This window comes from Hyperolius riggenbachi, chromosome 4, assembly GCF_040937935.1.
Source record: "Hyperolius riggenbachi isolate aHypRig1 chromosome 4, aHypRig1.pri, whole genome shotgun sequence".
NCBI classification, from domain to species: domain Eukaryota; kingdom Metazoa; phylum Chordata; class Amphibia; order Anura; family Hyperoliidae; genus Hyperolius; species Hyperolius riggenbachi.
Window position 1 is genome coordinate 201,152,506 of NC_090649.1, and position 15,758 is coordinate 201,168,263.

General features: G+C 40.2%; 1 protein-coding gene across 3 annotated transcripts in view; it reads left to right on the forward strand.

Annotated features, from left to right (window-relative positions):
• Positions 1-15,758, forward strand: part of MASP1 (MBL associated serine protease 1) — a 152,659-nt gene that overhangs the window by 7,850 nt on the left and 129,051 nt on the right. For all 3 annotated transcript variants that reach the window (XM_068281227.1, XM_068281226.1, XM_068281228.1), the window contains exon 2: positions 10,200-10,425. In XM_068281227.1, the coding sequence (XP_068137328.1) occupies positions 10,200-10,425 (226 nt within the window). The remainder of the gene's footprint in view (positions 1-10,199; positions 10,426-15,758) is intronic.

Here is a 15,758-nt window from a genome sequence, read left to right on the forward strand (position 1 = left end):
TATAGATCACTTATATGTATGTAAGTGCAAAGCACGTGCATGCTTGGAACAATGGGGGCAAGCACGAGCATGTGCAGGAGCGTGCAAAATTTCTTTTCTGCCTGCAGAACTGCTGCTCAGTCAGTCCTTTTAGTTTTCCAAACCATAATGAGTAAGCTAAAGATTGCTGTTATAAGGCTTTTCTACCCTTTATAAATATGACTACGCTTATAAAAGCTGCAAGTCCAAAGTGGTGAACGGTATATTTCCTATTTTTAAACTGAACTAAGAACTAGGAAGGTACCTAATGCAACATAAAATATTTAAAAACAATGTAACAAGAAGGTAAGAAGAAGAAGGTAAGTGTGGGCCTTACCTGTGCTGAGCGATTAGTTCAGACTTTTATTCAAGTTGCACAAAGACTAGGCATTTCATGACTCGCAGCCGCTTCCTCAGGTCAATAAACAAAGTGCTATGTCCGCAGTGTTACCAAGTTCTGAGCCCCTGTCTGCTGTGAGCCATGAAATGCGTAGTCTTTGACTTGTGCAATTTAAATAAAAGACTGAACTTATCACCCAGCATCTCGTTGGAGATAAGACCCACACTTACCTTGTTCTTTTTTTTGTATGTTTTTTGAATATTTTATGTTCCATTGGGTGCTTTCCTAATTCTTTGTTCAGTTAAACTGGTTCATCTTTTTATCTTGGGAGCTGCAACCAGTATTTAACTCAAAGGCAGAGTGGGCCCAATCCCCACGTGTTTATAAAAGGGGTTGCCTTTCAGAGCAACCATCCTTGTGAGCATAATACTTGCATGTGTTTGTCCTTTTGACATTCAACCTGTGACATACTACACCAGATTGGGTTCCCATTGTCTCCTGTCTTTTTGTTTTGTTTTGTTTTGTTTTGTTTTTTCAGCAATTGCCTATTTTTATCGCTTTAGTAATTATGGAAAAAATAAAAGTAGTGAAAATATTGTGCAAGAGTGGTGACAGTTACCTGCCCTGGCAACTAAGACATCAGTAAATGCAGCTTAGCAGCAGTGAAAATTGATACAAAAAACTATACTATAAACTAATAAAACTATTAGGTTCCACTCTCCATAACAAAACCAATTTAGTGTTTATTATTTGTTTTGCATTACCAGCCAGCTTGGAAACTGGGTACACTTTGAACTTTTTGCGTGAAAGACTTAGTTCTAAGAATTATTATTTCCCTATTGTCACCAATCAAACTCTGTCTGGGAAAATGCCAGCTGGAATCTTCTGAATATTTGAATCAGATTGGTGGCTGATGGGAATAAGGAACAATACTTAGTAATAATAATGTTTATACAGAGAGATAGAGAAGGGGAGCAGGGACAGAAACAGATGGTAGTGGTTATACTTATTTAGATCATCAAGTGGTATTTAAGAGATGCTGTAGTCTCTGAATGATAATTGCTAAGGAGTAGAGCATAAAGCAGAGAAATGTTTTTAATTGCAATCTTTACATATAGTAAAACTGTAAAAAATAATGCCATGGTAAAATAGTGACCCTGTAAATGTTCTAGACTTATCGGGCAGCATGGGTCTCCCCATTGTTTGTGTGGGTTTCCTCCCAGCAATCTGGTTCCCTCCAACATGCCAAAGTCCTAATGATAAGGTCACTGGCTCCCTCATATTGGCTGTAGACTAGTGTTTGCCCATCGTAAAATACAGGTCCTTCTCAAAAAATTTGCATATTGTGATAAAGTTCATTATTTTCTGTAATGTACTGATAAACATTCGACTTTCATATATTTTAGATTCATTACACACAACTGAAGTAGTTCAAGCCTTTTATTGTTTTAATATTGATGATTTTGGCATACAGCTCATGAAAACCCCAAATTCCTATCTCAAAAAATTAGCATATCATGAAAAGGTTCTCTAAACGAGCAATTAACCTAATCATCTGAATACACTAATTAACTCTAAACACCTGCAAAAGATTCCTGAGGCTTTTAAAAACTCCCAGCCTGGTTCATTACTCAAAACCGCAATCATGGGTGAGGCTGCCGACCTGACTGCTGTCCAGAAGGCCATCATTGAGACCCTCAAGCAAGAGGGTAAGACACAGAAAGAAATTTCTGAACGAATTGGCTGTTCCCAGAGTGCTGAATCAAGGCACCTCAGTGGGAAGTCTGTGGGAAGGAAAAAGTGTGGCAAAAAACGCTGCACAATGAGAAGAGGTGACCGAACCCTGAGGAAGATTGTGGAGAAGGACCGATTCCAGACCTTGGGGGACCTGCGGAAGCTGTGGACTGATTCTGGAGTAGAAACATCCAGAGCCACTGTGTACAGGTGTGTGCAGGAAATGGGCTACAGGTGCCACATTCCCCAGGTCAAGCCACTTTTGAACCAGAAACAGCGGCAGAAGCGCCTGACCTAGGCTACAAAGAAGCAGAACTGGACTGTTGCTCAGTGGTCCAAAGTACTTTTTTCAGATGAAAGCAACTTTTCCATGTCATTCGGAAATCAAGGTGCCTGAGTCTGAAGGAAGACTGGGGAGAGGAAAATGCCAAAATGCCTGAAGTCCAGTGTCAAGTACCCACAGTCAGTGATGGTCTGGGGTGCCATGTCAGCTGCTGGTGTTGGTCCACTGTGTTTTATCAAGGGCAGGGTTAATGCAGCTAGCTATCAGGAGATTTTGGAGCGCTTCCTGCTTCCACCTGCTGAAAATCCTTATGGAGATGAAGAGTTATTTTTTCAGCACGACCTGGCACATGCTCACAGTGTCAAAACCACTGGTAAATGATTTACTGACCATGGTATTACTGTGCTCAATTGGCCTGCCAACTCTCCTGACCTGAACCCCATAGAGAATATGTGGGATATTGTGAAGAGAAAGTTGAGAGATGCAAGACCCAACACTCTGGATGAGCTTAAGGCCGCTATCGAAGCATCCTGGGCCTCCATAACACCTGAGCAGTGCCACAGGCTGATTGCCTCCATGCAACGCTGCATTGAAGCAGTCATTTCTGCAAAAGGATTCCCGACCAAGTATTGAGTGCATAACTGAACATAACTATTTGAAGGTTAAGTTTTTTTGTTTTAAAAACACTTTTCTTTTATTGGTCGGATGAAATATGCTAATTTTTTGAGATAGGAATTTTGGGTTTTCATGAGCTGTATGCCAAAATCATCAATATTAAAACAATAAAAGGCTTTAACTACTTCAGTTGTGTGTAATGAATCTAAAATATATAAAAGTCTAACGTTTATCAGTACATTACAGAAAATAATGAACTTTATCACAATATGCTAATTTTTTGAGAAGGACCTGTATTTCCTCTCCCTGATTTACATTCTGACATTTATCACATGGTGACATTTTTACTGCTGACAGGTGATACTGCTGGAAGGAGATGCTGCTTGCTTTTTTTGGCAGTTGGAAACAGCTGTAAACAGATGTTATTTCGCACAATGCAACAAGGCTCCCACAGTGTGATGTCAGAACCATGGTCCTGACATCACATTATGGTAGGGGTTTCACCACAATATCAGCCACACAGAGCCCCCTGATGATCCCGTTTGTGAAAAGGAAAAGATTTCTCTTGGGAAAGTGAGTATCAGCTAGTGATTGAGATGACGTTTAATTCTTGGGTATGTTTACTAAGCAGCACTGTGCACGATCGCAGCGCACTATATATATATATATATATATATATATATATACATATATATATATATATATATATATATATATATATATATATATACATACATACATACATACATACATACATACATACATACATACATACATACGGTATATACTTTATATACTTTATTTATGATAAAACAGCCTGCCAACTCTGATCGATGGCTGGAAGGCTGATCCCGGTGGCCTAATGGTGCACTAAAGCATTACTTCTCTACCAATGTGCCCTCTCAATCATATAACTATACTTTCCTACTTTCCGCTGGTGTCTGTGCGCAGCATTTCATTAGATGCAAATCCTGGGCCTAGCAATTGTATTAGTGTTTTGTACATGCAAACTTCTTCTACTCCCTCCAGACACTAGAGGGCACAGGTTTTAAGTTTATGACCTAGTTTCAATATAATAATGAATGCAAAGTCATTCTTAATACATAAAACCTAAACCCGCTACATTATTGACCAGAAGGAGTGTCAAGTAGATCATATGAGCAAATCTCCTCAAGGTATAATGCTCAGGACCTGGAACTATGAAACTGCCAAGGGAGACATTCTGATGTGGCATTATATGGGAAATAATTACACATAATTACACTTATGCTTATGCCTAGGTGCATCTGGCAATATTCTTCCCTATATGCTAAAAATCTAATCACTCCACTTAAAATAAAAATGACATCAAAATTGGGCAATCAAATTCAGAAATAAATGCCTTGGATCGCTGGATTGGTGCAATTGCTGAGAAGGTAGACAGTCTGCTTAGTAAACCTGTAAAAAAACACAAAATGCCCTCCTTTGTGGAAGATTCCCTCTCACCACATTTACCATTTTTTCTCAACAATGAACTAATTTAATGTGTGGAAACTTGCTTTTAGAGCAAATTATGGAAGAAGTAATCCGAGCGTTATACTCCATTATCACATTTTCCAAGTTTGCAAACCAATTAGTTATGGAAACTATGTGTGCTCGTGTGGCATATCGGAATTCTTTGTCATTGCTTAGCAGTGAGAACTGGGGCTGCTTGGTAAATCCATTACATTTTACTGCACAGCACCACCTACTTTATATTTTATCTGCAAAGCAATGCTGAGAACAGTAAAGAAATATTCTTTGTGTTACACTTTTATTAAATTAAAACATAGGGTGTGGCAAACTTTAACAGTCAGTTATCTAAAATGTATAATTTTGTTACTTTGCCGGAACTCCTAATTGTCTAAGTTCGTTCTATTACACACAAATGTAAATCTAAATCACTTGACTTATTCCTAAGACTTCACTGAATAAGCTAATTTGCATAAGAATTATAAGCAGGAAGATTGACATTCCAGCACAAAATGGAAATCACTCTTGCAAGTGTCTTGAGTTAAAAGAAAGAATCTTTGAAATGCAAAATGCTGCAGTAATCGAATCATCCTCACAGAAACGCTCAGTAGCATACTATAGAAACCCCCCCATCCCATTTTTATTTTCTTGGAACTTAATAAATCGGTAACATCTTCTACAAAGCTGCTATAAAAGCAACCAGTAATATCCTAAATGAGAAGCAAAAGTTCCACAGCTTCACATTGGAAGTCACAATTTACTGAATATCCACCAGAGAATCCATCATTATAGCATGTTGACTTTACTGACTTCAGTGTATTACAGAAACAGCAGGAGAAACTGGCAAATTAGAGTCTAGTTAGTATAGCTCAGGGATAAGAAAATTATGAGTTACCACAAGGCTTATGTAACACCTGTGGCCATTGTTCTGCTATGTATTTGAGAAAAATGCTATAAGACAATGTATAAACATTTTATTCCAAAAACTGTACTCACGTCCCACAGTTCATAGCTTGTGAATACCCACCAAAACTCTGTCCAGCATTTTATATTTACCAGGTTAAAGACTGCCAAGAACCTTCTTAACTTAGATTGGTGGAGTCAAGGCTTTCTGAGCACACCCGCTGTACTTCCTCTTGTGCAAACCTTTAATTTAAAGAGGTGCATTTACCTTAGACATCCATGGATGTTAGTTACAATATAAAAAGTCGGCCCATTAATGGTAAAATTTTTCCTTCAGATTCGATCTTTTGACATGATTTTTATGATCAAACTATACAGAAAACTGTGCCATCTGTGGCATGAATCAATGTGATTCAATTCTTTGGTCCATTGGAAAATGAAAAACTATGGATCCAATAGTTGGATTTTATTGATCGAATCGGAATGATAAAACTTCTTAAATCGTTCCATTAATGGGAACAATCGATAATTGCAATCCGATTAGTTTGGATCGCTCAAATCGCATTGAAAGATCAAATGTAAAGGAAAATTTGTTCCATTATTGGGCACCTTAAGTCACATTGTTATTAGGTTACCTTTACTAGTGAAGTGTCAGTTTATTTTTATTAGGCTTTCTGATTGTTCACGTTGAAATAGAACAGTAAATTGAATGTCGTAAGCATGGGGGAAATTTGGTACCCATGGTAAATGTATTACATAGCAGCCACAGCCCGAAATGTGGGCGCCGCTGGCAGCTGAAAAATGTATTGGGTGCCAGAGGTGCCCAAGCAAAATAGCAGTGGTGTAGTTACTACTATGTAGTGGAACACTGCAGGGACAGCAAAGGGCATATGATTTTGAGCAGCTTTATAGACATCACTGGAAAAAGTAGTGCACAGGAGTTTTGGCAGTTGCATAGGACACCAATGTTGCTTACAGTGTATCATAGTTATTGGCAGTTGCATAGCACAACTATGTTGCTTCTAGTGTAACATCATTATTGGCAGCAGTATAGGACACCAATATTGCTTCTAGTGTAACATAGTTATTGGTAGTTAGTTGTATAAGACACCAATGTTGCTTCTAGTGTAACATTGTTATTCGCAGTTGCATAGGACAACTATGTTGCTTCTAGTGTAACATTGTTATTGGCAGTTAGTTGTATAGGACACCAATGTTGCTTCTAGTGTAACATTGTTATTCGCAGTTGCATAGGACAACCATGTTGCTTCTAGTGTAACATTGTTATTCGCAGTTGCATAGGGCAACTATGTTGCTTCTAGTGTAACATTGTTATTCGCAGTTGCATAGGACAGCTATGTTGCTCCTAATGTGAAATAATGTTGCTTGTAGTGTGACATAATTATTGGCGGCTAATAAGACAAGTATGTTGCTTCTAGTTTGATATCATTATTGGCAGCTGCATAGGACACTAATGTCGCTTCTAGTGTACTATAGGTCATTAGCAGCTACATAGGACAAATATATCAGTAACAGCACCTTGAGATTTGCAGTTTCTATAAGGCCCCTTTTACACTTTGGGCCCGTTTCCACTAGGAGTGGTGCGATGCGGCTACATAGCCGCATCGCACCGCAGGTGTCCTGAAACACATGCACGCCAGTGGTAGAGTTTCCACTTCGTGCATGTTGTGCAGTGCGGTTCGGAGCGATCCGAAAATCTGCAGCATGCTGCAGATTATCGCGCATCCGCCCGCAGGTGCGTCCCCTCTCCTCAATACACTTCCACATCGGGAGATGCGGAAGTGATGTGGCCGGCGGCGGACGTGATGCGATGCGGCTACGTAGCCACACCCGCATCACTTTGCAAGTGGAAACCCGCCCTTAATCAGTTGCTCTCAGTTATAACTGAAAGAAAACTGATTTTCAAAGTAAGTCCCATGTTTTCCAATGGCACAGTTCACACTTAACGTGTTTAACTGAAATCTTCTTCCCAATGCACTGCTATGGAAAAAACACATACCAACGCGCACTAATGCGTACTAACACATACTAACGCACACTAACGCATACCAACTGATTAAGTGTAAACGGGGCCTAAGTCTCACTACGTGTCACTAATGCATTGTAACTCTAATGAGTTCTGTAGTGCACCAACTGATTTGTAGAGGCAACATTCCACAAGCAAACATCTGTAGCTGTCTGCAATGTATCTCTATGCTGCTATTATGTCACAGTTATTAGCAGCTGCATATTGTTAGATTGTTACACTGGTATTTTATATCATTATATTTCCATTACATAATCTCATTTACAGAGGACAGCAAACAGGGCATACTGCCAATATCACTTAATGCTGCTTCCAGTCCTTTGCTTCATTTACTTGCAAATAGCTTCATGGTTCCTCTCCTGCACCATCACCAAAATATTTCCCTGTCTGTTTATCTAATGTCACCTTGTGATGTGCAATATCAAAATACTGGGATTGAAGAAACAATCCCTATTGGCCCTTCTCAATGGTACTATAGTACCTAAAATATCTAAAATATAACTTTTGAATAATATTCAGTTAAGATGGGCTATACAAAATACACCACCTGTAAATACATTACTCTTGTGTGTGGGGTATAAACTATAGTCTGTAAACCAGTTGCTCAATAGTTATCCAGTCAGTTAAGGGGTGATCTATAATGCTCCACAATAAGAAAAACAAACACCCCAAACTGACCTGCCTCACACAATTTCTGACTGAGGTTAAATCACCATGGGCTTGATTCACAAAGCCGTGCTAACTGTTTAGCACGGGTGTGCTAAACAGTTAGCACCTGAAGTGACGAATCGTGGCAATTTGCGTGCGCAAAAGTCCGCGATCGCGCGAATCGTGGCACTTTGCGCGCGCAAAAGTCCGCAAACTGCACTTCACGTGCTAACTGTTTAGCACACCCCTGCTAAACAGTTAGCACGGCTTTGTGAACCAAGCCCCATGTGGACAACATTAGCATCACAAAAATATGTGAAAGGCAATAGGCTTCATGAACTATGTTCAGGTAGTGTCAGGCAGGGATATAAGACTATCCCCCGATCTCACACATTATAGAGCATCACCTGACATAGTGTACCCCACTACTACACTAAGAGTGTGGGGTATGCTATGTCAGGTGATGCTATATATGTGTTTTGTTTTTTTGGTTTGGGGTGTTTTTTCCATTATTCTCTAATTTAGTTCATGTGTTTGAGTTTGTGTTTGTGTACATCAGTACAATATGACTGTAGCATCTTGAGCAGTTACATAACTGTGATTTTTCAGTTATTGTTAAAATATCATGCCTGAGAAGAATTACTGACTTGCCTTGAAAGCTTGTAACCAAAATATTCAGTAAGCGAATAAATGATACCGCATGCATTATTACATTCTTTGGCTACTTCTGTGTCCCTCTGATCTCACTGTGTGTGGCCAGCACCTTGCCTTTTGCTGCTACTGTATTTAATACGTTTTTGAAAATTCCCTCTATTCATGAAGTATAAAGAAAATGAAAAGCAGAGATGAAGGAAATCCATTTGATCTGAGGTAGGAGTCGGCCATCACATTAATCACTCTATTTTCAACATTTTTTGTGTACCTCTTCACATTGTACTACTAAAGAAGTGGTGATTTTTATCCTGCTTTACAGAGTGTTTTATAGACAAAGATGTTAGATTTGATAACACTTTCAAATCTCAGACATCCTTATTTCTGTCAGAATGATTTAGCAATGCATCAAACCTGCAGGACAGCACGGCAGAGCGGCAGTGTTTGATGTTTTGTGTGCTGTGCACACCATGGAGGTAGTGAGGTACTTAACATAACTTTCAGACAGACACCAGCGTTCCAAGCACAATCAATGTAGGACTGAGACAACTGATTTACATTAAGTGCAACACGTTAGGAAATAGTTCCTCTACAAATGAAACAATCCATTTCATAACCTATTCTGCTGGGAGTTTGTCAGTAAAACAGTTAAACTTCATCCCTCCCTTCCTTTATTCCAGTCACACAAACCTTCCTGAATAATGTTTCATTGAATCATTGAAAACACATTTGAGAAAGAAATCCATTAAAGTGAACCTGAACTCAGAACTTCATCTCAGTTCTAAAAGATAAGCAACAGCATATCGACCTTTAAAGAAAAACATTTTTTGTTACAACTGATACAAATCCTGCAATAAATCTGCAGTTTGTCTTCTTCTTGTTTTCATGGAAGCAGACATATTGTTAACATCCGGTGTTTACCAATTAGCTGTCTGCTAATCAAGTTGTCTGCTAGTCAAGTAGCCAGGCGCCTTGCGATAAACAAATAAAATAGTCAGGTGCTTCGAGGTAAAATAATTAAATAGTCAAGTGTATAGATAAATTAAATAGCCATGTTCCCCAGATAACAGAATTAATTTGATCTGAGGTCTGCGTGATGGGGAGGTACAGAGGAAGGCATGGCAGTGCAGCACAGGAGCAGGCTTGGCACCCATGGCACTGTGGCACCCATGGCACTAGCCATGCTTGTACCCCTCTAGATACGCCACTGAATCACAGGGCACAAAAGGAAAAGTCCTTAACGGGCCAGAGACGTTCGTCCCAAAAGGTGGTAGACTTTGTAAACAATGGGAAAGTGTAAACAGTAGACAAGGTTTTCAGCTACAATGGAACACAGGAAATGCTTTCCACTGAAAGGCATGGAACCACATTTTTAAATGTGAAGAGCTTATAAAGGGGGCAAAAAAAATCTATTGAAATGTTTTATGTAAATTTATATCATAATTGTTTTTTTCTGTTTTTAAATTTAGGATTTTCCATCTTTTTCTTCCTTTATTATGGTTTATCGCTGAAGGGGAGATCATTACTCTTAAAGAAATGTATGGTGAGATCCGAACTCCAAATTTTCCAGACTTGTATCCCAGTGACTCAGAGGTGACCTGGAATATTACTGTACCAGAAGGATTCAGAATAAGGCTATACTTCATTCACTTTGACCTGGAACCATCTTACCTCTGCGAGTATGACTATGCCAGGGTAAGCTGAAAAGTACCTGTGACACAGCCAAAACCGCTTACGTGATTCACAGAGTAGCAACAGTTAATCAATTGTCCTTAAGAATAAGGGGACAGCAGAAATATTTACTTATGGTTCAGGCATAAATACTGACATTTTTGTAATCTACTGAATACTAACTAAAAAGGACTGGTCAACCAAGTCTTTCAACTAAAAGCTTGACTCACGCAACATTAATACATACTGTATATTGAATTAGCAGCCACCATACTGATTCCTATGCATGCCAACATTGCAGTGGCTTCATCTGCAAATGACTAAACCAACCCACTTTTCTGAAAAAAAAAAGTTGGGATTCTGTTTAATAAACAGTAAACAGTATGTAATGAATGAAAGTTATTTAAACCATATGTGTAATTGAAATAGTAGAAAAGATAACACATCTGATTTTGAAACTGAGAAATTTAATTGTTTTATGAAAAATATTTTTTTGCAGGATTTTTTTTATTTGATAAAAGTAATGTGTTTCCAAAAAGTTGAGGCACAACAACAAAAGACTGGGAAAGATGTGGAACAGCTCACACCTAATTACATTAGTTGGCAACAGCTTAGTAACCTAGTTTCCCGAGAACCTGATTCTCTCAAAAGTAAAGAGTGGGACTGAGAGGAGGATCCACTCTGTGAAATACTGTACTAGTGGAACATTTTAATAATAGTGTTTCTCACTGTAAAGTTGCAAAGAATTCAGATGTTAACATCTACTAGGGGACCTAAGCCCATTTAAAAACGGGCTGTAGGTCTGTCACTGCCGCATGTCAGCACACATGCGCCTATCGCACGCTCCCACGTCCGCCCCTTGGCCCCGTCCTCCCCTGCAAGCCGCGCGTCACTCCCCCTAGGTGTCTCTGCATCCCTGCACATGCGCAGAGAGAAAAAAACACAAACACACAGGGACATGGGACGCAGAGACACTTAGGTTTTATTAGGTAGGATAGCAGGGCTTCCCAACCCTGTCCTTAACATACAGTACATGGCAATTTTGGTGACGACAGCATGTATGGGGTCTTTGCTATTAAAGGATACCCAAACTGACATGTGACATGATGAGATAGACATGGGTATGTACAGTGCCGAGCACACAAATAACTATGCTGTGTTCCTTTTTTTCTTTATCTGCCTGAAAAAGTTAAATATCAGGTATCTAAATGGCTGACTCAGTCCTGACTCAGACAGGAAGTGACTACAGTGTGACCCCCACTGATAAGAAATTCCCCTTTTTCTCTCTTTCTTGCTCTCAGAAGCCATTTTCTGCTAGGAAAGTGTTTTATAGTTGGAATTTATTATCAGTGAGCTTCACAATATAGTAACTTCCTGTCTGAGTCAGGACTGAGTCAGCCACCTGATATTTAACTCTTTCAGACAGAGAAAGAAAAAAGGAACATGGCATAGTTATTGGCACAAAATTAAATGAAAATTACGTAATATTACAAATGGATTACACAAAAACAATTGAATGTCCAAATCGTAATTATGTATGGCCATAATTGCAAAAGTGTGTGCAAAATTTTACTTAATCCTAATTAGCAGATTACGAACATCCCTACATACAGCTAAGCGTCAAACACAATGCAGCCCTGCTTTCCCCGAAGTACAAAGGAGTTTTTGCAGGTGATGTAATTCTCTAGGTAAATGGTGAAACTTTAGTGAGCTCTGCAGAGCCCTGCTTAAATGAAAAGGCCAGGGAATCCCCCAGGTGAATCCAAGCAGCACAACATCCCTGCATTTAATGATGCGTGAATGAACATTTAGACTAAAGGATGTTTTTGTATGAGCTTGGATTTCCCCCAAAGCCAATGACTTCATCCCGATCAGTGCGCCTCATGGCACAATTTAATGCTAACTGATGTATTATAGACATTTGGGTGAGCTCTATAGAATTTAGCAATGTCCGTTTGACTCTTGTCCATAACTGTAACATGTCTGAGGATCTTATCTATTGCAACAGGCTTCATTCCAGAGCATGTGGAACAGAGGAGTGTCCTCTACCCTAGAATAAACAAAAGTAATCTCTAGTTGAGTTAATATTTGCTGTTTCCTGTCCTATCTGCTCCCTGTAGCTGACGGATGTGCCCAGAAAGGTTGCTACTAATGAAATGTTTTTCTTGGGTCCAGATAATGATGTAAACATTTTCAGATGATTGACAGCTGCACAATTCTTCTTGTGGGAGATTTTTCTTCTCAGCTCAAGATTAAATAACAGGGAAAGGGGGGTGGGGCAGATAGGGGGGAGGGTGGTACTTCTACACTACACTCAACACACACTTCTGGAAAGACTAGGATTTATTATTTTGTATGGTTTAGCCATTTCACATGGTACAATACATTTCCTAAATGTACTACCTTGACCTATTATTTTACTCAGAGTTTATTCTCTTTAAGTGATTTTGTTAATGCCAGCAAATATTTCTGTACTATCAGTGCGAGTTTCCCAACCATTGTGAGCAGCTCATAGGTCTCTGTTCCCTGGAGCTGGAGACTTTGTGAACTGCTCCCTGCTGATTCGTCACAATACTAAGGACTGCTGTCTGAATGCAGACTCCTATTGTCCATTTTCTTTTTCTCTCTCTTTTCTTGCACAGCTTGCATAACCCTTGCCCTCAAAACATGAGTTTGGCCTCAGTAGATCAAGTGGGGCAGTAAAAAGTATATGAGAACAAGCCTCCATGCTCAATATCTACTTGCTCCCTTTATGCTTCAGTCCTCTTTGGTGTTCTTTGCTCCCCACTGAGCGGTCTGTAAATCCTGCTTTTGTTATACTGATGGATGCCACCATCAGTGGCTGAGCATCTGACTTGTCTGCAGGATGTGCAGAATGCCGATGAATTCAAAGCTGCTCATAAAAATTAGAGGACTGTCATGCCTTCTACCCACATAAGACTGGTGAACAGCTATATGTAGATAGGAGCTTTGCAAACTCTATAAACAGATATTAATGTTCTGATGTCAGAGGAAGAATGAATCAGAAAATGTGTAGTTTCTCTGTTGATAACACCAGTGAGAGAAGAGTCTGCTGCTTAAAGCAAACCTGAAGCGGAAAAAAACTTATTATGTCATTAATTGTATGTCTAGTATGGATAAGGAATGGAACATTAGAAGCAAAGAAAACAGTCTCATATTTTTATTTTCAGTTATAAAAACATTGCAGTTGCAGTTTTAATTGCAAACTCCATCTTTTAAATTATATTAAAAAAAGCAGAAATAATAACCTTTGAATTTTCCTGCATTAGAAACGTATCTGAAGCTGTCTCTCACTGGTTCTTTGCTGGTAAAGTGCTTCAGATACCAAAGCTGTATTGGATCCAGTGGGTCGAAGAGCTCAGAGAAGCTCTTTTGCATAGATAACAACTGAATTTCTTAACTCTTCCTGTACTGGAAACAATATGAGACTTTTTTTCTTTGCTACTAATGTTCTTTTTCTTAGCTGTACTACACATAAAATTCATTATAGCATAAGTTTATTTTCACTTCAGGTTTGCTGTAAGTGCTAAAAATTACCCACCTCATGGAAAGAAAGGGCATGAAAATTATTCATGATGGGCATTTCACATTAGTGCAACTCGCAGTATGTACAAAATGTTCAATTTTGCATAAAGCAAGTTATTCAGGTAGGCCCCAGTTAACAAACGAGATAGGGACTGTAGGTTTGTTCTTAGTCTGAATCCGTTCTTAAGTCAGAACACTGTTTCCCCTCTGTCCCCTGTGCCTCCTCTGTGCCCGCCTCCAGAGTCCCCTTCTGTTCCTCTCTGTCCCCTTCTGTGCCTCTGTCCCTCTTTGTCCCCTTCTGTGCCACTGTCCCTCTTTGTCGCCCCTTATATGCCTCTGTCCTCTTCTGCACTTCTATCTCTCTTTGTGCCTCTATCCCCCTCTTTGCCTCTGTCTCTCTCTGTGCATCTTTGTCCCTCTCTGCCCCCTTCTGTGCCTCTGTCCCACTTTGTCTCCTTCTGTGCCACTGTCCCCCTTTGTCCCCCTTTCTGTGCCTCTGTCCTCTTCTGCACTTCTGTCTCTCTCTGTGCCTCTATCCCCCCTTTGCCTCTGTCCCTCTCTGTGCATCTTTGTCACCCTCTGTGCCTCTCTGCCCCCTTCTGTGCCTCTGTTCCTTTTTGTGCCTCTATCTCCATGTGTGCCTATTATTCCCATTTTGCGCCTCTATCCCCTTTCATGCCTCTGTCTGCTCCCCTTTGTCCCCCTTTATGTCTCTCTGTCCCCCAACAGCTACCCCCGCAGCAGCAGCAGTGCGTAATTCCCCTTTCCAGCCTGAGTCCAACGCTTCCATCTCCTGCACCCTCTAGTGTATGGCATCTCTTCCTGTATGTTAGGTGACACAAGAGCAAGCAAGTGGCAGAGAGAGGATGGACAGCGTGGTACTCAGTATGCAGATGAGATTTGTACTGCTGCTGCTTCGGGTGACACATGCCAGGACAAGGGGGAAGTTTGGAGCTGCTCCTTCAAACGTCCCCCACGCAGAAATGATGTCATTGTTGGTGTCAGCGGGTTGGTGGTAACTCAAGTGTTTGTAACTTGAGGACTACCTGTACTAACTATGTATGTGTTGTGTACATAACACAACTTACACTATTCCCACAACAACCATAGTTTGCATAAATGCTAGTAAAATTTACATGCACTATGTCCACACTTTCCTTTTACCGGAGGTCATATCTATCTATTGTTCTGTCTATCTATCTATACAGCAGAATGTTTTCTGTATCACCAGCCACTGACTGGGTGATAACATGGCTCAGGGCATTATGGGCAGGGTCAGACTGGGACACTGGGGGTCCAGCAAAGAAATTTCAACCTGAGGCCCACACATCCCATGATTGCGGTGAAAAAAGGGCGTGACCATGCACCGGAAGGTGGGCGTGGTCATGATGTATTATGGACAGGGCCAAATGTACATGATCTTAGCAGCATTGTCATTCAGAGACACCGCTGCCCAGCACAACTTTGCATAGAGTCCTCTCCTTCAATATAAAGTAATGTCCTATTTTGCAGAGGTTGCGACCGCATCGGGGCCCTTGGGCCAAAGGGGCCCCGAAGGGCCCTCCCTCAACTACAGTATTACCTCTCTATTGGTCCTGTGCTCATAATAATCACTTCTATAGATACTTTGAACAGTGGTAATCATTAACAAGCTATTTCCCATCCCTTTCTTGCCATTGGCAGGTTTCGGTGCATCATATCAATTGTTATGTATGGTGTGCTTGGGGGCCCCATTGTAAAATTTGCATCGAGGCCTACAGCTCCTTAGCTACGCCACTGCTCTCAGCATGAGTGATTACAGCACTGAGAAG